General features: G+C 58.7%; 2 protein-coding genes across 2 annotated transcripts; one reads left to right on the forward strand and one right to left on the reverse strand.

Annotated features, from left to right (window-relative positions):
- Positions 1 to 1,892: 1,892 nt before the first annotated feature.
- Positions 1,893 to 15,236, forward strand: STX6 (syntaxin 6). Its single transcript, XM_064720043.1, has 8 exons — positions 1,893 to 2,011; positions 4,375 to 4,544; positions 4,999 to 5,093; positions 6,770 to 6,832; positions 8,815 to 8,937; positions 10,135 to 10,241; positions 11,749 to 11,843; positions 13,235 to 15,236. Exons 1-8 carry the CDS (start codon positions 1,977 to 1,979, stop codon positions 13,309 to 13,311), a joined length of 765 nt encoding a protein of 254 aa, XP_064576113.1. The 5' UTR covers positions 1,893 to 1,976; the 3' UTR covers positions 13,312 to 15,236.
- Positions 15,237 to 15,732: 496 nt separating this feature from the next.
- KIAA1614 (KIAA1614 ortholog) lies at positions 15,733 to 24,531 on the reverse strand. Its single transcript, XM_064720127.1, is given in 12 exon segments — positions 15,733 to 16,311; positions 16,523 to 16,707; positions 16,820 to 16,932; positions 17,325 to 17,529; positions 18,316 to 18,479; positions 18,482 to 18,517; positions 18,520 to 19,753; positions 20,319 to 20,468; positions 21,565 to 21,628; positions 22,149 to 22,754; positions 23,628 to 23,723; positions 24,411 to 24,531. Coding segments are annotated over 12 exon segments (3,168 nt in total). The 3' UTR covers positions 15,733 to 16,117.
- Between the last annotated feature and the right edge of the window lie 359 nt (positions 24,532 to 24,890).

A 24,890-nucleotide genomic window follows, 5' to 3' on the forward strand; every position in this document is an offset into this window, starting at 1 on the left:
AGCAGAGCCTGTGCTCAGCTCCTAAAGAGCCCAGAGATTTCAGAGAGGTGGGAAGGAGGGATCCAGGGATCCTCACTCAGGTATGGACAACATCCAAGGGCTGTTCTCACCACACACAAGGCAGGAGAAAGGAAACAGAGCCTGTGCTCAGCTCCTAAAGAGCCCAGATTTGAGAGAGGTGGGAATGAGGATCCTCATCCAGGGATGGACAACATCCCAGCCACACAGGGCTGCTCTCACTGCTCACAGGGCAGGAGGAAGGAAGCAGTGCTGTGCCTCTGCAGGGCAGGAAGGGCAGCAGGAGCCGAGCAGGCTGCCTGTGCCTCCCTCCTGCTTCCTCCCTCGCTGCCTGGGAACAGCCACTCCTGCAGGACACAGCCCCACAGTGCCAAGGGTTTTGTGTTTTGCTCCATGGAGCCGGGGCAAGGAGGCTGGCTGGCTTATGTGAGGTTTTAAACACTGCAAATCCTGTGAGAGGGAAGGAGTTTAATCTTCTGGGTTTGGAATAAAGGACAAAATTTCTTCTCAACAGAAGAGTGTGACATGAACAACACTGCTGCTAACTGCAGGTGTGTGAGGAGATGGTGCTTGAACACCTTCCTCTCTGCACTGAGAGGCTGCTTTTAGCTCTATAAAATAAAAAAATAATATCTTTAATCCACAAAACTGAAGGAATGGGACACACACCACCTTCTGCACGGTGCTGCTGGTGGCACAGTGGTGCTAAGGACCATTGTGGGAAGGCACTGCCTGGGAAGATGTCAGCACCTCTGTCCTTAGAGGGCTGCTGAGAGCAGAGTGCTGGGATCAGGGATCCTGCATCCCTGTTCTCCCTGAGGAGAGCACATTGGGAGTGCTGTGGGCAGCTCTGGGCTCTGAGGAAAGGGTGCCCAAGGAGATGGAGGCAGATTCTGCTCCAGGACATGGGAGGGAAAGGATGGGAAACAATGTACAGCAAGTTCCAGCTGAACAGAAGGAAGAACTTTTCTCTCTAGGAGGGAACAGAGTGCCCAGACAGGTCGTGGAGTGTCCCCAACTGGAGATGTGCCAGCCCCGTGTGGGCACAGCCCTGTGCCACTTGCTCTGGTGAGAGGGGAGGTGGCACCGCCGTGCTCCCTCCTGACCTGAGTGTGAAACACGCCAATCACTTGTTTTTAAAATTTTAAAAGTTTAATGGCTATAAAATGGTTATAAAAATAATATAATTAGAGTAATAATAATTTGGACTATTTGGATTAGGAAAATATGAGACAATAGAAACAAAGAGTTACAGACAGCCCAGGTACCTTTTTCTAGGCAAAATGAGTCCGAAAAAGGACCCATGTTAACAGAGAATTAACCCTTAAATGCAACAGCCTGTTGCATGTTCATACACCTCATACATGATGCATAAATTCCATTCAAACACAGGAGGATTCTGTCTGGGCAGTGTCAGCTTCTTTCTCTGAATCCTGACGGTGTCTTAACGGCTAAGTAAGGCAGGAAGAAGTTAGTTTCTCCTGATAATGGAGCAAGAAATTATCTTTCTCTGAAAGACTCAGGTGTCCTGTGGCTGCTATCTCAGCGCGAGTCCTTTCTTTAGAAAAAAATGTATCTTACATAGCCTAGTTTCTATTTTAACCTTATGTTACAACCTAAAACTATATTGAAGACACTACTTAAGAGAATTAATACAGCATAACTTTCTAACACAACACATATAATATTCATTTGAATATTTGCGAAAAGCCAATGATAAAATACGCATTTTTCACACGTGGGACACCGGGGCTTTGCGGGAAGAGCCGCCGGGACAAGGCCGCGGTCCCAGCGCACCGAGCCCACACAGAGCCGCCACCGCCATGATGGGTGACGTCACCAGCCACGCCCCTCCCGGCGCGCGGCGGGGGCGTGGCCCGCCGAGGGCGTTGTGGGGGCGTGTCCCATGGAGGGGGCGTGGCCTGGCGGCGGCCGTGGCGTGCGGCGGCGGCAGCGCCATGTCGATGGAGGACCCCTTCTTCGTGGTGAAGGGGTGAGCGCCGCGCTCCGAGCGCTCCGGGCCGCGGGGAGAGGGACGCGAAAAGGGACGAGAACTCATCCGGGCGCGGAGGGGGCGGGCAGGGCCGCCGCGCAGCTCGGGAGGCCCGCGGAGCGGGGGGCGAGCGGCGGGCGGGGGTCTGTGTGTGAGGGGGAGAAAATGGCGGCCGGGCCCCCCAGTGCTGCTGAGGGGCTGAGCGCGGGTTGTGCGGGTGCCCGGCCCGGCCAGCGAGGCAATGCGGGGAGCAGGGCTGGGGCCGGGCCGCGGCCGGGCCTCCCCGGGCTCTGTGAGGGCTCCCCGGCCTTGGGGACAGCGGGCAAAGCGGGGACTGGCGGCTGGAAGGAGGGGGGACAATGGGGACCGGTGGAGTGGAGCAGGGAGCAGCTGTGGGACAAACAATGGCCCTGAGAGGAAGCCTGCGGAGAACGCAGGGAAATACCAGCTAGAGGTGGCCAAAGGAAAATTGTCATTAATGGGGTGGAAGGAGCTCTGTTGGAGAGGGTCCGGTGCAGGCCACAAAGATGGTTTGGGGTCTGGAGCATCTCTGGTGGCGAGAGACTGGAGGAGCTGGGCCTGCTTAGTCTAGGGAAGACAGAGGAGATGTCATCAGTCCATATAAATATCTCTAATGGTGCCAGACCCGTGGCAGCAACAGGCCATAAACTAAACACAAGGAGTTCCACCTCAAGGTGAGGAAGAACTTTACAGTGAACAGAGCACTGGAAAAGGCTTCCCGAGGAAGTCATGGAGTTTGCTGGGGACACTCCAAACCTGTCTAGGGGTATCCCTGTGTCCCCTGCTCCAGGTGACAGTGCCTTGACAGGGGGTTTGGGCTGCATCATCCACAGAGAGCTCTTCCAACCCCAGCAATTCTGTGATTCTGTGAAAGCAGCTCCATCACTAAACACTGCCCTAAGGCCACCTTCAGCTTCTGCTGGGGGCTGTTCTTCTGCCCCATGTCACAGCAAAACAGCCCTGAGGGGCAGCACAGGGGCTCCTGTGGGGTGTTTGGGAGAGCCATGCGAGAACAAAAGTGTGGGAAGGGAAACTGATGCAGCCAGGGAAAGTGAATCCCTTTAGCAGGCTGAACTGAGAGGAAAGTGTAGGAGTTGCCATGGGTGGGGAGCAAACGTCTGTCCTGTCAAACTTTCCAGAGATGTTCCTGCAGCGTGTGGGGAAGGGCAGGGAGGGGAAAGGGGACGTGCTGCCGCTCCCTCCCACAGTTAATTATTACCTGGCAGGTCGGAGGGGCTGCTGGTGCTGGAGCCACCAAACTGCTCCTGATTTGCTTTCCTGGTGTCTGTAGCTCCTCCCATCAGAGGACAGCCAGCCCTGCTTTACATTCCTGCTGCTGGGGACTTCCACAAGTGTGGAAAAACAAAAAAAAAAAAAAAAACAACCAACCAAACAAACCCAAAACTTGTGCTGGCAAGTAGAGGAGGGAATGAAGTTTTCCAGATGCTCAGTGCAGGCTGCTGGCTGTCGGGCACTCAGAGTGGCAGAGCAGTAGGAGGGACACACACCAGAGTGCTGAGAAACTGCAGCTTAGACAGCACCTGGAGAGCTTCAGGCCCTGGTGGAACTTTGAGAGCTGCAGCCCTGGCAGGACAGAACAGTTCATCTGCTCTGAGTCTTTCCTGCTTTCCTTCACTGGGGTGAAACATCTGTGCAAGCTCATGGTGGCCACCACCACAATCTGATCTCCTGTCCATTCCCAGCTCCCTGTGAACCTGGGGGAGCAGTTCACAGCTCAGAACCAGAGTTTGTAAATGCAGCTGACCACCCTGAGAGTCTGTGACCCAAATGTACAAACCTGCTTGCCCCAAACCAAGCTGTCAGCACTGCCTTCCCCTGCTGTGAATGCGCTCCTCTCCAAAAGAGCTTAGAGCAGCAGAAAAAAATGGTGCTTCCTAAGCCACCATAGCAGGCCTGTGTATTTTTTTAAAATGATTAATTAAAATAAACAGTTCTGCACTCAACAATCTGCCTGGCTGTGGTGTGGGGACAGTTCCTGTAGCTCTGTGTGTATCTGTAAGATACCTTGGGGTATCTTACATGAGTATTTAAGGGCCTTGAGAGGAATGCACAGCATGGATTGCCAAAGAGCTGCCTTGTTCAGATCCCCTGCCCTGGTGACACTCAGCAGCTTCCCCTGGAGAAATAGGTCCCTTCATGAATAACCTCATGCTGCAGTGAGATCAGGGCAGATCCTTATTTTACAAAATCAACACCGAGTTGTTGGAAGGAGAGATGTTTGGGGTGAAGCTGTGGCGTCCCTGCTCAGCTGGGCACGGGGCTGTCACTGCTGCAGGGCAGCTGGGGATAATTTGGGCTTCTCTTCACTCTCCTGGCTGCAGGGAGGTGCAGAAAGCTGTGAACACTGCCCAGGGGCTCTTCCAGAGGTGGACAGAGCTCCTGCAGGATCCCTCCATCGCCACAAGAGAGGAAATCGACTGGACCACCAATGAGCTCAGGAACAACCTGCGCAGCATCGAGTGGGACCTGGAAGACCTGGATGAAACCATTAATATCCTTTCTGTTGCAGTTCTCAGGTTGTACTAAATAGCCAAGTCCCAGTGCTTGTCACTCTGCAAAAATCAGGATTGGATTTTGCATTCTCAAATTGCAAATGAGACATTAAGTCAAGGATTTTTCCTTTTGCCTTTTTGCAAAGTATATTCTAAGGGGCTTTGTTGTAGAAAGCCTATTGTGTTGTGTGAATCTGGATTTCTGCAGGGTCAGTTCATTCCCTAGGCTGCCTTCCAGAAATACTCCTTTTCCCTTGTGTTCCTCAGGACCAAAAAAACACGTGGAAAAGAGAAACCTCGTGTGTGTGCTTGAGCTGCACGGCCCATTCCTGCCGTGTCTCCTGTTCCATCTTTGCTACTCACATTTTGGGAGCAGGCACACCACAGTGGCCCCTTGGCACCCTCTGTGTGTACCCAGTCCCATTTCTGGGGGCTCCTTGACTCGGTGCCCAGGCATTGTGGAGGCAAACCCACGGAAATTCAACCTCGATGCCACGGAGCTGGGCATCCGCAAAGCCTTCATCACCAGCACGCGCCAGGTGGTCAGGGTAAGGAGCCTGCCTTGGCCTCGGGGCCTGCGGGGAGTTGGGGCTAAAAAAGGAAATCTGGGGTGGGATGGGGAGCAGAGAATGAAGCTGCACCCTGCTGAGTCTCAGGCTTCCTCCTTTTCCCCGAGCGTTCCCTCCTGCTGCTGCCCAGAAGGGTTTGGTGCTCCATGGAATTCCCTCCTTTTGTGCTGCTGAGCCTTGAGGGCTTCACAGTGCTCTGGGAGCCTGTGGCAGCAGGAGGAAGAGTGAAGACCCAGCTGCAATGTACAAACTCTGCAGCTTCAGAGCTGAGGGGAATCTCAACAGTGCTGACCATTTGTAGCCCTGGTTTTCAGCAACAGAGAGACCACTTTGAACACTGACAGGTGTTTAAAGCCTGCTGTTATTGACATGGTGACTTCAACTTCCTACCCCTGCAAAATAGTCCAAACAACCACTGGATTTATTTTTAACTTGAGGAAGACTTGGTTTTTTTTAGTTTAGGCTTATGCTTGAGAAGCAAAAAGGGGATTTTAACAACTTGGTGGTAACAAATAGAGAAGAAACATCTTTCCAAGCTGCTTGTTGGGGAGTTTTCTGTCTATTAATAGCTACACTGAGTTTGTGCTGTCCCTCATGACTCTGATGTTGCTGCTCCACAGAAGGCACTGGTGTGGCTGGCAGCAAGCCTGTTACCCTACCTGCAGTGCTGTGGTCTGGATGCAGTTCCTAAGGTTTGCTGCCTGGGAACTGATCCCACAACCACACTGGCCCCAGGTAGCAGGCATGTGTTTGCTGCCTTGCCCATGGTGTAGTCCACTCCCTAATGGGCAGGATCAGGCAAGCCTGCTCTCTGGTCCTCTTCTCCTGGCTGGAAAATGCTGGCTAATGGCTTTTGGAGCAGTGTTTTCCACTGGGAAATGAAATTTGTAAGTGGCTCTGTGCAGCTGGCTTCCAGTTTCCATGGGGGAAATTTGTGATGTGCTGCAGCCAGTGAGAATGAACCAAGTGGATGTGGTGGTGCTCTCTGGTGATGTGTTGCACATCTCTGAACAGTAACACACAGCTGAATCCTCTGCTGGTGGATCAGCCTCTGCCAGATGATGTTGGCTACTTGCTAATTTATGCAAACCAGGTTATGTTACATTGTGCTGGGGAGCCTTCTGTGGTTAGGGACCTTCTGCAGGAGCTCCAGCAGAAATTAATTGGTGGGAGAGAACATTGACACAGAGGGGATGGCCACAGGACAGCAAATCTACCTTCTGCTATGGAATATAAAACCAGATGCAGCTGGGAATAAAGCACAGGAGGTTACAGGCTTCAAGGCCTTGACAAACACTTCCTCACATTCTGTCAACAGGAACATTCATTATTCACAAATCAGTGTGGAGAAAAGTGAGTAGTACATGAGGAATATTTTTAAAATATCCCAGTGCTGTTGATTCTAGTATTAGTATAATCATGAAACTGTCTACAGTATGTTTACAGACTTTTCAAAAGTGTGGGTTTTCAAATAAAATCTCCCTTTCCTCTTTCCCCCTTGTAGAAGCCTTGCCTGGGTATAAACAGCCCTGTAGCACCCTGAATTTGCCTGTCACCTCAAACCCAATGCTCAACAGCCCTGTAGCACCCTGAATTTGCCTGTAACCTCAAACCCAATGCTCACATGCTCCTTTTTTTTTTTGTTGAATGAACAGGACATGAAGGATCAGATGTCAAACTCTTCCATGCAAGCCCTGGCTGAAAGGAAAAACAGGCAGGTGAGAATGAGAAATGGGCAATTTATTTCTGCTACAATGTTTGTCCTGTCTGGAGCCCCTCCCCTTACAGACCCTGGGTGTGGGCAGGGGCTCCCGGGCTGGGTGTGAGCTGGGTCCATTTGGCTGCCCTGGGAGTTCTGGTTCTCCCAGGCCCCTCTCAGAGCTGTAAGGCAGCACTCACCATCTGGCTCTGTCTTCAGAGCTGCTTGTTTACAACTGTCAGCATTGCACCATCCCATGGAAAGGGAAATCTCCCTCCTCCTCCTCCTCCCTGGGGGGAAGCAGCTCAGAATCCATGTCAATGAATGTAATCCTGCACTCTGCTGGATTTAGGAGCCAAGATGGTGCAATATCCTTTCAGGCAGCTGCTTCTGGTAATAGCCCTGTAAGAAGATGGAAGGAGCTCCAGGAGTCTGGTGTTGTCTGCACTTGTAATCTAAGGAATAGAAATAGATGCAGCTTGTGCTGCTTGCTGGCTGATGGAGAGGCTGTAAGGAGATACTGGAGCTGACTCCAGACCCACTCCAGTAAAAGCTGGTGTGTACAGTTAATTGTCTGTACTGCCTCAGCCTTACCACACGTGGCAAACACAACAAACTGAGAAGCACAGAACTCATTCCTGAGCTTGTCACAGGTTAATTAATGTGCTTGGCAAACACTCCCAGCAGCAAAGTCCCTGACACCCTTGCTCAAACAAGTCTGTAGCTTTCCCTGGGATTTGCTGCTTTCCTTTGCATGAGGTTCCTGCTAGCTGCAGGAGACCATATGGCCCAGCTGATGCAGTGACATCTGGGCAGGAAGGCTGACTTCCCCTCACTGCCTTCCTCTCCCTCCCCAGCCCCTTCACTCCAGACTGCAAGGCTTGGGCTGGGCTTTGTGTCTGAGCAATGGCCTGACCCTCACAGCCCAGGCTGGCAAACAGGCCCTTTCTATTGAAGCTGCAGGCAAAGCTAGTGCACTAAATAAAATATTAAATCAAAAGGAGCTGCCTTTGCCACAGACTGGAGGGACCAGGAGCTTGCTCAGTGTCTTGGGGGCAGAAAAAGCCAGATGTCCTGCTGGCTTCCTGCATGGTCAGTCTGTCAGCTTTCCTCACCCCTCCTTGAACCTTGTCAGTCAGATGAACCATAGACACTGTCTGGTTTTCAGCCTGACAGAGCAGCCTGGTCATTGTCTTGCTGTTCTTCACAAACACTCAGTCATTTCCAGGAGCTGCAGGATGGTCTCATTACAAGTCAGCCTGGAGGGCAGAGTCCCTCACCCCTCCCTGGTGCTGCAGGGTGCAGTTCCTCACATGCAGCTCATGTTCATTCTCCAGCATCTGAAGCTTGGGTTGTTTCCATTTCAGGGACCAGACATATTTCCCTGAACCCTTTTCAGGGACCAGACATACTTGGCTGGAAAGCCACATCTCTGCAGGCTTTGCAGAGCTTATCTCTCCCAGGTAGCAAGAGTAACTTTGTGTGCTGGCAGCTGCAGAGCCTGCTGGAGACACAGGCAGCCTGGATCATAGAACATAAGCATGCAGCACTGCTCTGCTTATAGATTGCATTATTTTACTGTCAGCCCAACTGGTTAAGTCCTTTATCCAGACCCTCTTAAGCCCCTGTCATTAGCAGCAGAGTGCTCAGATGGAGCTGCACGTGTGTTAACACAACATAGCCAGACATTCCCAGCTCACATGTCCCAGCACACACTGCTGCCTCCTGAGCAGGCCTCCTGCACACACAGGCCACACCCCAGCTCTCCTGCTGCTGGAGAGGCATCTCTGCAATGCCAGGCTGCAGAGACTCCCAGGCTGGCATTTTGGCTCTGTGTTGCTTTAGTTCCTGACAGCACTGGCTGAGCAGCAGCAGAGCAGGAGGAAGGAGATGCTGTGTGCCTGGTTACGAGTGCTGCCTTGTCTGCCTCCCCAGCTCACCCTGTGGACAGGCTGTGAGCAGACACAAGGGTGTTGCTAAGAGCTCTCTGCATCTGTGCAGGCACTCCTGGGAGAGAGTGGCAGTCAGAGTTGGAGCTCTGGACCTGACAAATACAGCCGTCTGGACCGGGAGCTGCAGTTAGCCAATTCACATTTCATCGAGGAGCAGCAAGCTCAACAACAGGTAAGGCAGCTGGCATCACACACTAAATAGCTTTGCTTGCCAAGTGGGTGCCAGGGGGCTGCTCTGGCTCCAGGAGCCTGACAGTTCTCCTCTTGGCTTGTGGCATGTGTGTGTGCCTGCATTTCCTGTGCAGCACAGCTCTGGGTGATCTGGGCACAAGGTTTTTAGCCCTGGAGCCGTGGGGCTTCTGCTGGGTTTAGGAGGCAGTTGGCACAGTCTGGAAGATGTAGCACACTTAAGATTTAATAGTGCAAGGATTGCTGAAATCCTTGGAAGAGTAGAAACACTGCAAAAAGAAAAGAGCCCGTTTGTCTTATGCAACTTCCCCTGGTTAGAAAATGCTTGGTGTTGTTTGTGTGCATCCCCCATCAGATCAGGCTGGGAGCAGGAGCACGTGCCTGCTTCCTTTTCCTGCCTTTGTCCCCGTGAGATTGGTGACAAGGGCTGTGTGAGGCCTTGGGAGAGCCCCTGGTGAGGCACTTCCCAGCTGGCAGGGGAGTCTGCCTGGAGAGCTGCAGGGCCTTGACACAGGCAGTGACTCGGAGGTGCAAACTCGGCTAAAGCTCCTGAGCCCTGCTGCCACCTCGGCCTGCAGACACGTTTTACCTACTGACTGCAGGGGGATAAACAGCCTCAGAAATAGGTAACTGGGGTAAGGCTAATCCTTGGCGTGACTGTGCCCTGAAAATGACTTAAAACAGCAGCAGACTTATTCCTTTGGCACATTCAGAGCCAGGCTGGTTATTTTTAGCTGTAGAAGCTGCAACAGCCTTCTGCTTGCATTAACCCCGTGTTAGCTGTGGCACATTCCAGGTGGCATTTCCCAGGCACAGCATCAGTGTGCCTCCCTGGCCTGCTCACCTTGCCAAGGTTTTGATGACCAGCCCTTGGAGCTTTCCAAAGTCACTTGAGCTGTGCATGCAGCATGGATGAGCTGAGGCTGGATTTGCAGGGATGTCTGGAGGCTGCAGCATGCTGTGCCATGGGGATGCCATGCCATGGAGACTTTCCCCTGGTTGTCTCCTCTCCAGCATTTCTTAGGAATGCAGTCCTCATTCCTGGTGGCTTAGGTGTGAGCCCAGGCCTCACAGCTGATACTGGCTGAGCAGCCAGTGCCTGTCCACTGGATGGGCTGGCTCCAAGGCAGCTGCAGGCAGCAGATCTGTGATTGCCCATTTCTCTCCTCTCTGGCCCCAGCTGATTGTGGAGCAGCAGGATGAGCAGTTGGAGCTGGTCTCTGGCAGCATCGGCGTGCTGAAGAACATGTCCCAGCGCATTGGCGGGGAGCTGGAGGAGCAGGCGGTGTAAGTGTGAGACATGGTGCAAAAACCTGGCACGGGGCTGGCTGCAGCATGGCTGGATGGCCTCACACACCAGAAAGATACCTGTCTCTGCCTCTGGTACAGCCTGGAATCCACTGGTGCCTCAGGCAGCCTGTGGAAGCATTTTGTACTGCAATCCCCAAGGGTCCAACTGCACCCTCCTTCCTTGGGAGGGCTGCATCTAGGGCAGGCTGAACTGCCACCTTTGCTTTCCTCCTCTCCTTTTCACATGCTCCCCCTCAGGCAGCCAGCAGATAAGGGAGGGAGGGAGGGAGGGGCTGTGCAGTGCAGATGCTGCCCACTTCTCCACTCTGCAGGGTTTTGTGCTGCTGGGGCCAGGAGCTCTCAGCTGTGGCCTGAAACACACAGCACAGAGCTGCTCTTCATCACTGAAGTTAAAAATAACCCTCACCCACGCAAAGGGTTAAAGGGCAGCTCACCAAGTCATTTTGCATCCATCCATTTACATATAAATTAGATTTCTTCCCCAGTTCTTGTCCTTTGCAAACAAGTTCCCAGTTGTGCAGGCTAAGAGCTATGCTTCCAGAAAGGCTTGAAGGGTTCATGGCTAAAACCCCTCCTTGTTTGGCTGGTAGGAGTCTGGAGGGCCATGTCCCTTGTGAAGTGATTTCATCTTGGATGGAGAGGAGGAACTTTGAACCTCCCTCCTGTGTGAAGCTGTGCAGCATGAGAATCCTCTGCTCTCACAGGGGAGATTGGTGTGGTGTGTCTGTTTCTAGATCATCACACAAGCCATCAGTGCTTGCAGGATTAGCTCATAACTACCACAGGGAGTTTTTCCCCACTGAATGAAGGTTTAACAAGTGCCCTGGCACTCCAAATGAAGGAGTCTGTCCTTTTAAATGCATTAAGCTCCAAAGTCCCACTGGCTGGAGACAATTGGATTAGTACCTTGACTCTGGATGTGCACTGGCATTGACAAAGCACGGATTCAGGAAGGCTTTCAGATTCATTACAGTCACTGTGTGGAGGAAGTAAAAGGGTAGCTTCCATGCAGAGCTTGAAAAGCACCTTAAAAGCAACTGCAGATCTCATTCCCACTTGATACCTGACTGAAACAAGATTTTAGTTTAAACTGCAAGCCCTGAACAAGAAAAGGGATTTAAAGTCCAAGCCGACACGTAGATGCTAATCACGGATTATAAATGAGACCTTCCTTTTGTAAGGAGGAAGGCCCTCCCCCACTCCTCACCTTGCAGATGTGTGTAGAGTTCAGCCACAAACACCCAGGGGAGGCTCAGTCTGGCAGGAATCCCGAGTTACCTCCCACCAAAGCAGAGCTGCTGCTTCAGCAGCTTTTTTCCCCTCCCTCGGGTGCTCCCAGGAGAGGAAGCCACATTGATTTTGTCAGCCAAGGTGTGCTGCTCTGCTCACATCAGTGTTTGGACCCACATTTGTGAGCGTGGTGCAGAATGCCCAGGGATGTGCCACGTGCTGAGCAGTGCCCTGCCTCTCTCTGTGTCCCCAGGATGCTGGATGACTTCTCCCACGAGCTGGACAGCACTCAGTCACGCCTCGATAACGTCATGAAGAAACTGGCCAAAGTGTCCCACATGACCAGTGGTAGGTCCTGGGGAGTGGGATGCAGTCCTGGAAAGGGAGAAACAAGCCCTGGATCTTCAGGCTGGGACATTGTGCTCCCACCCAGCCAGCCAAGGGGAGGGAGCAGCTCTCAGTTCTTGAAAGAAGGGGAAGGGTTCCAAGCCCGGCAGCTGCTCCTGCCCAGACACTGCTCTGCTGCCTGTCCCCTCCCTTTGTTTTATTTACAGATGCCTTTCTATTTATGCTGCTGCTGCTGGGAAAATCCCCCTCTAGCTGCTGGGAGGGGAAGCTCTGCAGCCTCCTGCTCTGCTGCAGTTTCCCGGGCTGCCTGTGGAACAAAAGCTGTCGAGGTGCCATTAAACACCGAATGCCTGCAGCAATCCCCTTCCCAAATCCCACCTGCTGCTGGTGCCTGCAGGCTGCTGTGGGTCACATCTCTCAGCTGGTAGAGGAAAGAGCAGAATTCTGTGCTGAGCCCACAGAAAAGTCCTTATAAGGCTGTGCCTGGAGCCAGAGCAAACAGGAAGCCGGGCCTGGCTGCCGGGAAGTCCCGGCTGTGGCTGCCTCTGAGCCTGGCACCGTGCCCAGGCAGCACCTCCTCCAGCACCCCTCTCCCCTGGCTGCATCCTGGCAGGAGGAAAGGCATTCCTGCTCTGCAGGATTAGGCTGTCCCAGGGATTTATGAGCTAGTGGGAACACAGCCCCAGAGACCCCTTGGAGTGCTGAGGGTGCACTTTGGGTCAGCAGTAGCTCAGCAGCAGCACAAACACGGGTGAACCCTGTGTCTCTGCCCTCTCCTCTGGGAAATCCCATGGATCTCTGCAGAGTGCTTCTGAGTGTTGGGAAAGAGCTGGAATTTCAGCTGGAATCACCTATTCAGGGAGAGTTCTTTCTGGGGTAGCTGCTGTGCCTAGGAGCTGAGGGGTGCCAGCAGCCCTGTCCCCACTGCTGCACCACCATCTGCAGCTCTCAGGGGTGATGAGCCAATGAGGTGTAAAGATGTCCAGGGAAACCTGATTCCTGGCCCTGTGCTAAGGGAAGCCGCCACAATCTCTTCCTGGCAGAGCTCCTCAGGGCAGCTTTCACCAGATCCCTTCTCATTCCTCTGGCAAACAGATTGCTCCGTGAATGAACAGCAAACACAGCAGCTCTCTGCTTGTTCCTCCCAATTGCTTTTGAGCCAGCTTTCCAAAGCTGTTTGAACTTGGTTGGGAAGAAGCCTCAGAATTCCCACAGCTGTTCCCAAACCCCAGTGTATCCTGGAGGAGACAGGCTGTGGTGCAGTAAGGCATTCTCCCACAGGAACTCTTGTTTTGGTTTTTTTGTAGCTTAAGCTTGAATTTGGTTCCTAGCAGAACCAAATTTTCCTTCTCTGCTAAAGCAGGAAGACTGATGCTTCCTTTTCTTTCCAGATCGACGGCAGTGGTGTGCAATTGTTGTCCTCTTCGTCATCTTGCTAGTGGTGCTCATCCTGTTTTTTGTCCTGTGATGACAAAAACTGAACTTCCTGGGACGCCCCCTGCCCGCCCCCTGGCCCCGGCAGCGCGGGGAAATGAAACTCTGCCCATTTCCGTCCGCCCACAGCGATCCCCGGCAGGAACACCCGCAGCAGCTCTCAGCGTCCTCCTGCACGGACTGCGGCGTCTCCCTGGCCCCGGGGAGGGGCGGAGCGCTGGGGCTGCCTGCGGTGCCCCCCGGAGCCGCAGGGGGAGCTGACCCGCCCGCTGCAGGTAGGAGCCGCTGGACACAGAGCAGCGAGCCCTGGGCAGGATGGGACGGGATGAATTCACTGAGCATTACAAACGGCGCTGCCAGTGCCAGCCTCGAGCATCACTGGGAAGGGTGAACCCCCCGAAGCCACAGCAAGGGAGGGGAGCCCTGGCCCTGCTCCCCGTGCCCCTCCCTGCCTGTGGGCGGGCTCTGTAGCACCAATTCACTGCCCAGAGCTCGGTGAGTCCTGGCAGAGCTCTCCTGCCCCTCCCTGGGCAGAGGGCAGAGCTGTGGGGTCTCACGTCCTGCCGTGGGCACCCCAGAGCCTCAGAGCTGGGGTGCTGCACACCGAGCGCTGGCAATCAGCTGTGAGCCACACAGGGAGAGTCTTGAAGCTTTTAAACTTGCCTCCCTCATTATACAGGCCTCTAAAGCTCATTGACTGATGCTTTCTTTGCCCTTGTATAACTGAGTCACTGCTTCTGTTTAACAGCTGCTTCCCTTTGGCAAGTGATTTGCCAAGTCTAAAATAACTTATTTTTTTTAAGAAAAAAGAAAAAAACTTTAAAGATTTTTTTGATGACCATTAGAGCCACGTTCTCTGACACACATGATCAGAGGAACAGTGCTCAGTGATGTATTTTAAGTGTACATGAACTTGTAAATAGGATGTCTTAATTTTCCCCAACTGCTATTTTTTGGACACCTCCGTTGTAAGCAACCAAAAGGCAGGAGATTCAAAGCTAGATCATGTTTCCAAATTCCTCCCCAGTCCTTTTGTTACCTCCCAGTTGTTTGTCACTCCAGTTGTCTCAGCAGGGTTGGATTCCCTCCAGGGAATGTGGAGTAGCCAGGTGGGCAGTACCAAAAATGTGAAGGAAGCTCACCTGGGCAGTGTCAGTGCAGAGGAACAGGCAGAGGGACCGTGCTGCAAGCAGCAATGTGGGATGGGGGAAAGCAAAAACGCTTTCTTACCCCAATCTGCTCCCATATTTTAAGTTGCAAAGATGAAAAGACTCAGCACAGCCTGGCTTATGGCTCCCAGATGGGGCTGGGGGAGGAAGTTAATTGGCGCTGACGCAAAGACTTCTGCTGAAATTGCAAATCACCCCCAAAATCCTCCACCCCCCGCCTTAGAATCTTGCCACCGGACGGCTTTACCTCCGGAACTGAGCACTCCTCCCCCTCGGAGCTCTGCGGGCCCCCGTCCCTCCGCAGGCGCTGGGTGCACCGCCGGCGGCTCGGTGCCTTCCGCGGCCGGGCGGGGCCGCTCGGAGCCTCCCGCCCGCTCAGTAACGCACACGTGGTGCCCGCCCGCGCTCCCGGCCCGAGCGGCTCCTTGTCCTGCAGAGCGTCCCTGCAGGGCACAGGCGGTGTCTGCTGTCCCCGCTGGCTGCAGCAGTGTCCGTGCCGCTCACTCGCTGGGGATGGAGCTCTGCAGGAGCGCGGGTGTGGGCAGGGAGCAGGGCTCGCTGCTGGCTGCTGTTTGCACCCTCTGATCCCCGTGTTCCTCCAGCGTGTTTGTGCATCCTCGGGGAATGACTCCCATGGAGGAGCGCTCCTTTGGTAGCCCAGGGGGTGGCCCAGCTGCTGGCATCACCACGAGCCACCCGAGTGTCTCTGGTCCCTTTCCCCGTGTACATTTGCTTTTCTGTCGCTGGTGGTGCCCTTCCCTTGAACACTAAATAAAGGTGCAGCAGCGTCGATCTCCGCTCCTCCTTGCCTGACTCTTGCTCCTGGGGCAAACCTGGGGTCTCCTGGCACCAGGGAGTGGGAAAATCTCACCCGCCAGCATTTGCCAGGCATCACCATCCTGGTTTTTGAAGCATAAGCAGCATCTGCAGTTTCTGGGGTCACCTCAGCATGGTGGGCAGCTGTGCCCAGATGTGGGGTTGCTGCAGACAGCTGTGCCCACATGTGGGGCACCACCGTGCAGAGGGCAGCCACTGCTGCTGGAGACCCTCCAAGGATGTGTTTTGCCTTCCATGGCTGGAAAAAGAACCCCTCAAAATCCCCAAGGAGCCCTGCAGTGGCTGAGCCCCCCTGCCTGCCTGCCCAGGGCCCCCCAGCACCACAGCACGGCCAGGAGGTGGCTGGTGGAGCAGCAGGGCCACGGGAAAAACCAAGCAGCAAAGGCCACAAGCACCACCCCAGCCCCTCCATGCCACAAGCCAAGGGCACTGCTTTGTCATTGCAGAGATGTATTTTTGGGTTTCAGTTTGCAATAATTTAAAAGAACCTCACCAGCCCTCCAGCACAAGGTGGCAGTGCTGGCAGGAAGCCCTCTGTCTCCTGGGGTCACGGAGATGGGGTGTCCCCATGCTGGTCACCCCAGTGCCTGCAGGACAGACCCACCCAGCCCTGTTGGGGCCAGGCTGTCCCCTGTCCCCCACACCTGGGCAGCTCCTGGAGGCTCTGGGATGTCCCTGCTCCCACACTCTCTCCCAGGGGGACAGAGAAAGCCACTGCAGTGGAGCAGGGCTGGTCCTGGCACTGTGAGGCAGCTTGGTCCATGCCATCTGCAGCATCCCGGGGCATCACTGGGACATCTCCTCTGGCCAGCCTCCCCAGGAGCGGCGGCGGGGCTAGCGCGGCGCGGGGCGGTGCCGCAGCACTCGCAGGGACAGGCTGTCAGCGCTCCGCAGCAGCTGCCGGAGCCCGGCCAGCCCCAGCCCCGACACGGCCGCGCCGTTCACCTGCAGGATCTCGTCCCCCACGGCCAGGAGCCCCGCGTAGAGCTTGGCCGTGCCAGCATCCGCCATCTCCTGCACGTAGACACCTGCGGGGGGAACGGGGATGGGTGAGAGCCACGGGCTGCACAGAAACAAACCTGTGATAAACAGCCTTTGGTGAGGGCTTGTGTCCCAAGCCAAGCGCTCCGCAGCAATGGAGCAACCCCCTGCGCCCGTGCCCGAGCTCACCCCTGGGCTGGGATGGGAGCCACCACGGAGGGATCAGAGTGCGCCAAGCTTTGGGATGTCCCACAGTACCTGTGTCGGGCCGGCCGTGCCCGGAGGTGACGGAGAAGCCGAAGGCGCCGTGGGGCGGTCGCTGCAGCTCCAGCTGGCTGGTGCCATCGGGGAACACCTGCACCACGCGTCCCACGGCGCGCAGCTGCTCGGGCGCCCCGATGTCCTCCACGCTCAGCGAGCGCTGCGGCCCCGAGCCCCCCTTCCTGCGGGGACAGGGGACAAGGGAAGTGCTGCAGCCCCTGGTGGCACTGAGCCACCACAGCACCCCAGAACAGTGTCCTGGGAACCGCAGGGATGTGCCTGCCCCCGTCCTACCTGTCAGCCGTGGTCTGGGGCAGGAGGTAGGCACTGGCACGAGGCGTCTTCCCCAGCTGGGGATGCAGGCTCTGGATAGAGGCAGCTTTTTGGGGCTGGCAGAAGGGTGACACCTGGGGAGAGACACCTGGCTGAGATGGAGACAAACTGTGCAGTACCGCGGTTCTTCACCACACTGTGAAGGGACGGACATCATGTGCCGAGGGAGTGGAGGAGGAGGAGTGGAGGAACTGGGACATCCCACCCCCCTGGAGCGCTCCCAGCTCACTGCTGAGGAGGGACGAGCATCTCTGCTCTTCCACTGCCACCCCTCTCTCCCTCCTTCCCACTTCCACTTCCCAGTTGGCTCTGGGCTTTTCAGACACAGCAGGTTTGGGGTGGCTCATCCACCTGTGCCCCCTCCAGGACCGCCTGAGCCACAAATCCACACTCAGGAACACTTCATCCCAGCCCAGCACCCTTTCCTTTGTGTCTCCTCATGGCACCCCCACATGTCCACGCTCACCAGCTGCAGGGACTGCAGGGACGGTGACTTCTTGACGCCGGGGCTGCCCTGCGGGGACCCGCCGGGGGCCGGCAGCTGCTCCATGCTGTAGCAGCGGAAGCGGCCCAGGCGCTGCTTGGTGCTCTGGCTCAGGCTGCACAGGAGCTTCTTCAGCCCCGAGGCCGAAGCGCCGCTGCCCTTGCGGCTCACGGGCCGGCCCGGCTCCCTGGGGGCAGGAGAGGCGTGGCGGTCACACCCCGAGCGTCTGCAGGACCTGCAGCTGCCTCCGGGCTGGGGCTGCATCCTGAACCCTCCCTGGCAGCCCCGAGAGCTGCAGCAGCTGAGACTGGGGCGCACCGTGAGATCGGGGTACACGGTGAGATCGGGGGCAGCCTCCTCCCCGCAGCAGTGCCCCAGCACACGCAGGTTTGGGTCACTACCCAAAGTGGCCTGAAGAGTTCTCTCCCCATTTTCTCCATTATTTCAGGGGTTTAACACATCCCAGAAGTCCCCTGCTCTGCCCCAAGGGATCACATCCTGCCAACGGGCTCAGAGGACCCAGCACCACCTTGGAACTCTCCTGCCAGGCTGACATGCAGCGCCAGGCACAGGGCTGGCAGGATCGCACTTGGAAAGCCCCAAGGCAGCTGATTTTCCTCACCCGACACCAGCGAAACACCTCTGTAACATCTGCTCCGACATCCCCAGCAGAACCAGATGTGGGGAAAGGAAACACAGCTCCCCCAAACACAGGGGCACACTGTGACCCCCACACCGTGGTTTTCGTTGCGGAGACTCTTTTGGATGCTGCCAAGGAGCTGCATTAAGCCAGCTCGATGTGCCCGGTGAGGGGATGCTGCCATGGCTGCCCGGTGTGAGGAATGCCATGGCTGCCCAGTTTGGGATGCTCAGGGCTGCCCAGTTTGGAAGCCATGGGCATTGCCCTGGTTTGGGGGAAGCCAGGGCTGCCCGTTTGGATGCCATGGTGCCTGGAGCACCCATGCTCACTCACCCGTGGGCGGCGCTGCCGGCCGGGTGCCGCTGTGGCTGCGCTCCCGACATCCCGGCACCTTCCCCGGCAGGATCAGCAGCCTCGGGGGGCACGGCGGTGACAGGGCTGCCAGCGGGGTGTGACAGCGTCCCTGCAGCCACAGAGAGACAGTCACACGCCTGTTTTCACTGGGGACACCCCCACCACTCCACGCGTGCGTCTCTCACCTCTGCCCGGCCCCGGGGCGTCCTGCCCGTGGGTGTTGTTGCAGTTGTTGGTGGACAAGGCACGGAGGGGGCTCCCCGGGAGCCAGCGGGGGCTGCAGGGACTGCGGCGCTCGGCCGGGCCCGCCGTGCCCCCGGGCTGCGGGGGGGCTGCGCTGCCGGCATCGGGCTCCGGGCCCCGGGCTGCTTGGCTGGGCGCCTGGCGGCTGCTGCTGGAGAACAGCGCTTTCCTGCAAGGCACCTGGGCGCAGGCCTTCTTGGTGGGAGGGGGAGCAGGGACGTGGGTGCCTGGGATGGGGGTGCTGCTCCTCAGCTGCGGGGGAGGCTCCAGGGGCTCACTGGGCTGCTGCGGGGGGCGAGCTGAGTTCCCCGCTCCCTCGCTGCTGCCCCCCAGATGTCGATGGGGCTCCCCATCTTCCCGGCCGCTGGTTCTTCCCGCGGCTGGGGGACAAACAGTGCCCGGACCCGAGTCCCCGCCCGCGGGGCCGCCGCTGGCCGCACACGTTCCCCTCCTGGCCCTGGGCTCGGGCTGCGGGGCAGCGCGGGGAGTTCTGTGCCCGCGGGTGCGGGGGTCCCGGTGCCCCCGCAGGTGGGGGCTGCGCGGTCCGGCCTCCTCGCTGTCCGTCCGGCAGCCGTCGGAGGTGTCGGTGCTCTCCAGGGCCGAGTCCACCTCGTCGATGTAGGTGACATCCCCGATGTAGGTTTCCTTGATCTTCTCGGTGTGGATGCGCTGCCGGGAGGGCAGGATCCACAGCGGGGACCCTCCTGGGCCCAGAGGCCGGATTTTCGGCTCTGTCTGGCCAGCGCCCGGCCCTCTGCCATCCCCTGGGACGCTTCTTTGTGCCGCAGGGCTGCTTTTGGCCAGCTCGGGGGCAGCTTGCGCGTCCGTGCCCCGGCCGGCGGCAGCACCAAGCACGGAGCCGCAGGCGCTGCACTTGCCCCCGGCCACGAGGTCGCCGCCGCGGGCTTTGGGCTGGCCAGCGCCGTCCCCCGGCTGCCTGCTGCCCGCCGGCTCCGGCGAGGCGAGCGCCGAGCCCAGCGCCCGCCGCTGCCGCAGCTGCAGCCGCTCCAGGTACCGCACCTCGGCGTCCCGCGCCGACTCGTCCTCGAAGCGGACTCGGGACGGGGACGGTCCCCGCGGCCGCCGCGGCCGCCCGCAGCTCGACTCCCCGCTGGATGAATCGCTCAGGCTCCCGCCGTCCCGCGGGGCCACGCTCGGCCGCCCGCCGGGCTCCCTGCCATGGGGACAGACAGACGGACGCCCTGCAGGCGAGCTGCTCGGCAACCCTGGGAAAGCGGGGCGGGAGGGGGAAAACCCGGTGCGAAAGGAGGAAAGCGCAAAACCCAGCGCAAGGAGGAAAGTCCGCCCGGTGCTCCCGGGCTGTGCACAGCCCCGCTTCCCTCCAGCCTCAAGCTGAAATCCGGAGGGGCTGCGGCACCTCCCTGCCGGCAGGGCTCGACCTCCATCGCCCCTTCCCTGCCCGAGGTGTGTGGTTAATCATTCCGGGAACACCACACCGCACATGACCAGGCGAGACGCCGCTGTGGTCCAGCCTCCAGCAGCGAGGAGTTTTCCCTCCTACCAGTTTTCCCTTTCGCCCGGGAAAACATTCCCCATCAGCTGGGAAACGCCATCCTCCCACCACTGATACCCCCTACAAGTAACTCCCAAACACCGGGCACATCCCGGGTACGAGGCAGCGGGTCAGACCCCAGCTCTGCACACACGTGCCGGCTCCAAACCCCGCGTGGACGTGCCCCGAACCCGGCTGTGGGCTGGGAGCACCGTGGGGCACTGACCTGGGCTGCGGGACGGCGCTGGGCAGCAGCAGGATGTCGTGGCTGGCGCGCAGCGGGTTCGTGCGGGCCTTCATGCGGGCGCGCTGCAGCAGCTGCTTGGCCTGCTCGTGCCGCGGGCTCAGCTCCAGCTCCTGCCCGGCCACCGAGGCCCTGCAGCCCCGCAGCAGGCAGCGGGATTAGGAAAAAATAACAGGGATTAGACGTGCTTTAACAGTGACGGCGAGGCTGCCCTGCCCGGGGAAAGCGGGGCTTGGCCGCCGTTCATGGGCGGGCGGGCGGCCGCGCCGGGGATGGCCGGGCGGGCACCCCGCACCCCCGGGGCCAGGTGAGACCTTGGGGCAGGCTCAGCACCCACCCAGCTCGGGCACAGCGCTTTGTGCCTCGGGCATCCCAGGGGTGGACAGGGAAATGGGGCAGGCAGCACTTCCCATCCCTGCCTGGAGCCAGGGAGGTTTGGGGTGGCCCCCTGACCCGATTGTCTCGCTGCCTTCCCTTCCCTTGCAGGGTCTCTCCCCACACCCCCAGCCCCCTCTGAGTGCAGGGTGAGGGACCTGACAGCTCTCCCTGCTGCACCACTGCCTTCCTGGCTGGCCATGGCCCTAATCCTCCTGATTAAAATAATCAGCTCAGGCAGCCTCCCCGGGAAGCCCGGCCTTAACCTCTTCCGTGCAGCACGGTGGGCACACGCTGCCCCCCCAGCAGCGCCACGGGAGGCCCAGAACTCCCCAGGCCTTGGCTGCCCTGCCCACAGTGGGTGCTGCATCCCTGCCTCTGCCTTGCACCCACCACTGATCCAGCTGCCAGAGCAGAGCAGAGGCAGTGACCACAACACTTGGGGAGCTTTCCCCACTCACTGTTCTGCCCTGTGCAGCCCCCAGCCTCTCACCTGCCTATGCCACCTCCTTATTTTTAGTCCGTACCTGTAAGGTTTTCCATTAGCCCAACAAGATTACACACTCCTGCTGCCTCGATCCTCTTAAGCACCTGCAGCAAATTTCTGTCCCATCCTCTTCCCCAGCTCCCTCCCTGCCCTGGCGTCCTGGCACGGATGTCCTGAGCTCAGACACCAGGGGACACCCAGCTCTGTCCCTTGTCCCACTGAAGCATCCCTGGGGCCCAACACTCCCTCACCAGCTGCCCCACAGCCCTTGCCTGGAGCTGCTTCAAAAGATGCATTTAAAATACAAGAGTGGGGAGTGGGAAAGAGGGAAATGTCCATTTTTGCCCCAGGCTGGGACTGACCTACCTGCAGCCCTCAGTGTCCTGCAGCGAAACCCCCGAGTCCCAGTCCCCATCGCTCGCTGGCATCTCTGAAACGCAGGAAGGACAAGGCATTAGCCTGGTTGGATGGCAGCCCCCATGCTCTTGATAGCACCCCCATATATCCCATCCCATCACCCTCCACAGGGCTCTCCCAGATATTTGCCTCTGGGAGATCCCAAAGGAGTGGAATGTGGGGCAACAGCGCCTGGCTGTAGGTGTGGGACTGTGGGGATGGGGGCATGGGGCCACCAAAGGAGAACTTTATTCTCTTTTCTGGTGGCAGCTTGCAAAGGGACAGTGATGCCCACAGACCTGGTGTGTCCCCGAAATTTTCTTGCTCTGGCTTTCAGCAGTAAAATTCCTCACCAGGACACCAGAGGAGACTGGCAGGTATCACCCAGAGCATCCCGTGAACACATGAGCACACACACCTCCTACGTGCCGTGCAGGGGATGGGGCAGCCCTGGGGTGTGGGGCAGCAGGGAGCTGCACCTGCAGCGTGGGAGGCTGGAGGACTCCCGCCATCCCAAAGGTTTTCCCTCCCTGCCACCTTCCCAAACCACGCACCGGGAGGGGCGAGGCCCAGCACCTCGTGCAGCAGCCGCCGGTTCCTCTCCACGCGCTCAGCCAGCGAGAGCCTCTCCCAGCTCTGGGCCGCGGGCACGGGGGTTCGGCCCCGCTCCCTCAGCGGGCTCCGGGCCGCTTCATCCCGGGCGGCTCTCTCATGGAGGGAGGCGCAGTGCCAGGACCTGCTGCTGCCCTTGTCCGGGGGCAGCTCGGCGCCGCCGGGCACGTCTCCCCTGGCTGCCGGCACCCTCCAGAGCCCCGGGGTGCCGCCGCGGGCCGCGGGGCCGCTGCCAGGCTCGGGTTCGGCCCCGTCCAGCAGCCCGTCCGTCAGGTACGTGCGGAGCTGAACCCGCGGCTCCACCTCCGCCTTCCCCCGCCGGGGCCGCGGCTTCTTGGGCGAGGGGCGCTCGGGGGCAGCCGCGGGGGTCCCGGGCCGCCCGCCCCGCTTCTCCTTGAGCGCCTTCACCTTGGCCTCCAGCACGGCGTGCGGGCCGCGGGGCTCGGGGCGCTCCGGCGGGGCCGGGCCGCGGCCGCCCTGGGCGTGCTGCTGCTTGGGGGGCCGCGGCAGGCGCCGCGCCTCAGCGGGAGGGCTCCCCTCCATGGCTCCTGCGGGGATGAAACGCAGGGAATGAGCCCTGCACTGCCCTCAAAGGGCATCACCCCATCTGCCCCGCCGGGTAAATGCACGCAGTGCTACCGGCGTGCGCCTGGAGGGGAAGGGGACAGCGAGGTGACACAGCACCAGGCCACCCATCCATACAGAGCACCGACACCCTGCCAGCATCACTGGGGAGCAGGGGGAATGGGGCAGCAATGAGGGATCGGTCGTTCCCCAAAACGAGTGGCTGGGCAGCAGCGCAGTGCCCACCCACACTGCTCCAGGTGCCTAGGGGCACCCGGCAACAAAGCCCGGAGGGAACTGACACTTCCTGAGCTAAACCAGGGCCCCAACTCTCCGCGGAACACAAATCCCTCCCGGCGACAGCTCGCCGAGGTGCCAGCAGCCAGAGCCAGCCCCTGCTCCGCCCCGGCCCCCGGGGCCACACGTGGCACTGGTCCTGTGCCCGCCTTTCCGGCCCGGTGGCACCGAGCAGCCGCTGCCCTCCTGCACCCCGGGAGCATCCCGTCCCATCCCGTCCATCCCGTCCCCGTGGTGGCCCCGGAGGAGCCTCCCCCGTGGCCGCGGTGCAGGAGCATCCCCGTGGCACCCCCGGGCCCCATGGCCGCCCCGCAGCCCCTCACAGCCCCAGGCTGAACGGGACGGGGCACGGGCGGGATGCGAGGGCTGTCCTTACCCCCGGAGCGGCATCGGGAGAGGGCTGGGAAAGAAGGAGAAAGAAAGCGGAAGAAGGGAAGGAAGCAGGGGAGGGAAAAAAAGAAATTAAAAAAAAAAAAACGGCCAAACCAGCAAATCCCAGCCCCTCCAGCCGAGCCCGAGCTCAGCCGCTTGGCTGGGCTGTGGGGCCGTGCTGGCCCTGCCTCCCGCCCCGGCCGCCTCCTCCTCCTCCTCCTTCTCTCCGCGCACCCGGCCAAAGCCGGCCCGGTCCCCGCAGGGCCACCGCGGCCACGGCCACGCTGGGGACAGGGGCTGACCCCGTCCGCCACCCAGGGAACGCCACAGGAGGGAACCCAGCGGTCCGGGATGGAGGGACCCTGCCCCGGCCCTCCCTCAGGAATGTCCTTTGTGTGGGCTGCGGAGCGAAGCGGGCCCTGCCGGGGGGGCTGTCCCGCATGTCCCCGCTGCTCCGCCGGCTCTCGGCACCTCCCTGCGAGCATCACACGTTTGCAGCTGTGCTAAATTCCCCTGCTTCCCGGAGGCCAAATCCTGCTTGAACCCACGGCGTGCCAGGGCCGTGGAGGAGAGCAGGTGGGAGCTGAGCTGGGTGCATCGCTACACATCCCTACCCCCAAACAAGGCATGCCTGCACACCAACCGCACACCAACCGCACACCCACACCTCCATCCTGCCCCCATCCTGAGGGCCCTGCACACCAACACCTCCATCCTGAGGGCCCTGCACACCAACACCTCCATCCTGAGGGCCCTGCACACCAACACCTCCATCCTGAGGCCTGGCACACCAACACCCCCATCCTGCCCCCATCCTGAGGCCCTGCACACCAAAATCCCCGTTCTGAGGCCTGGCACATCAACATCCCCATCCTGCCGCCTTTCCCCAGGCCCTGCACACCCACACTGCCATCCTGCCCCTCCCCATGTCCCCCCACACAGGACAGGGGTCCCGGGTGGGCAGTGCTCACCTGGAGGTGCCAGGGCTGCCGTTCCTGAGGGCACCGGGGCTCTGAGGGGGCCCAGGGCGTCCCGGCCCCGCTGCGGCTGCCGCTTTAAGCTGTGGCTTTTGATATTCGTGATTGGTTTCATAATCCCGATCAAAAGGAAATCACCAGGATTATGAAATTGTTTTAATCCTCCTGGCTCTGGCTGCACCGGCCCCTGCCAGCACGAGCGGCAAGAAATCACTTTTATCTTCTTAAAATGTCCCCGGCCACCCCGGTGGCCATGGGGCCCTCATCACAGCCAAACCTGAGCCCAAGGGCTTCCTTCCTTCCCCACCGGGGCTGACACAGGGGGACTCCATGGGGGACAGAACGAGCATCTTCACTAGGAAGGGCCAGCTGAGAGCTCTGTGTGGAAAAGCCCAGGGCAGAGGAGCCACCCTCATCCTGTCCCCAGCACTGAGGTCCCCACAACCTCCCCTGTGACCCATCCTTACCTGCAGG

The sequence above is a fragment of the Zonotrichia leucophrys genome, chromosome 8 (genome assembly GCF_028769735.1).
Source record: "Zonotrichia leucophrys gambelii isolate GWCS_2022_RI chromosome 8, RI_Zleu_2.0, whole genome shotgun sequence".
NCBI classification, from domain to species: Eukaryota; Metazoa; Chordata; class Aves; order Passeriformes; family Passerellidae; genus Zonotrichia; species Zonotrichia leucophrys.

Coding starts and splice junctions, on each gene's coding strand:
- STX6 (XM_064720043.1), top strand. CDS start 1,977: ATGTCGATGGAGGACCCCTTCTTCGTGGTGAAGGG. Junction 2,012..4,374: donor CCCTTCTTCGTGGTGAAGGG/GTGAGCGCCGCG, acceptor TCCTGGCTGCAG/GGAGGTGCAGAAAGCTGTGA. Junction 6,833..8,814: donor CTGAAAGGAAAAACAGGCAG/GTGAGAATGAGA, acceptor GCATCTGTGCAG/GCACTCCTGGGAGAGAGTGG.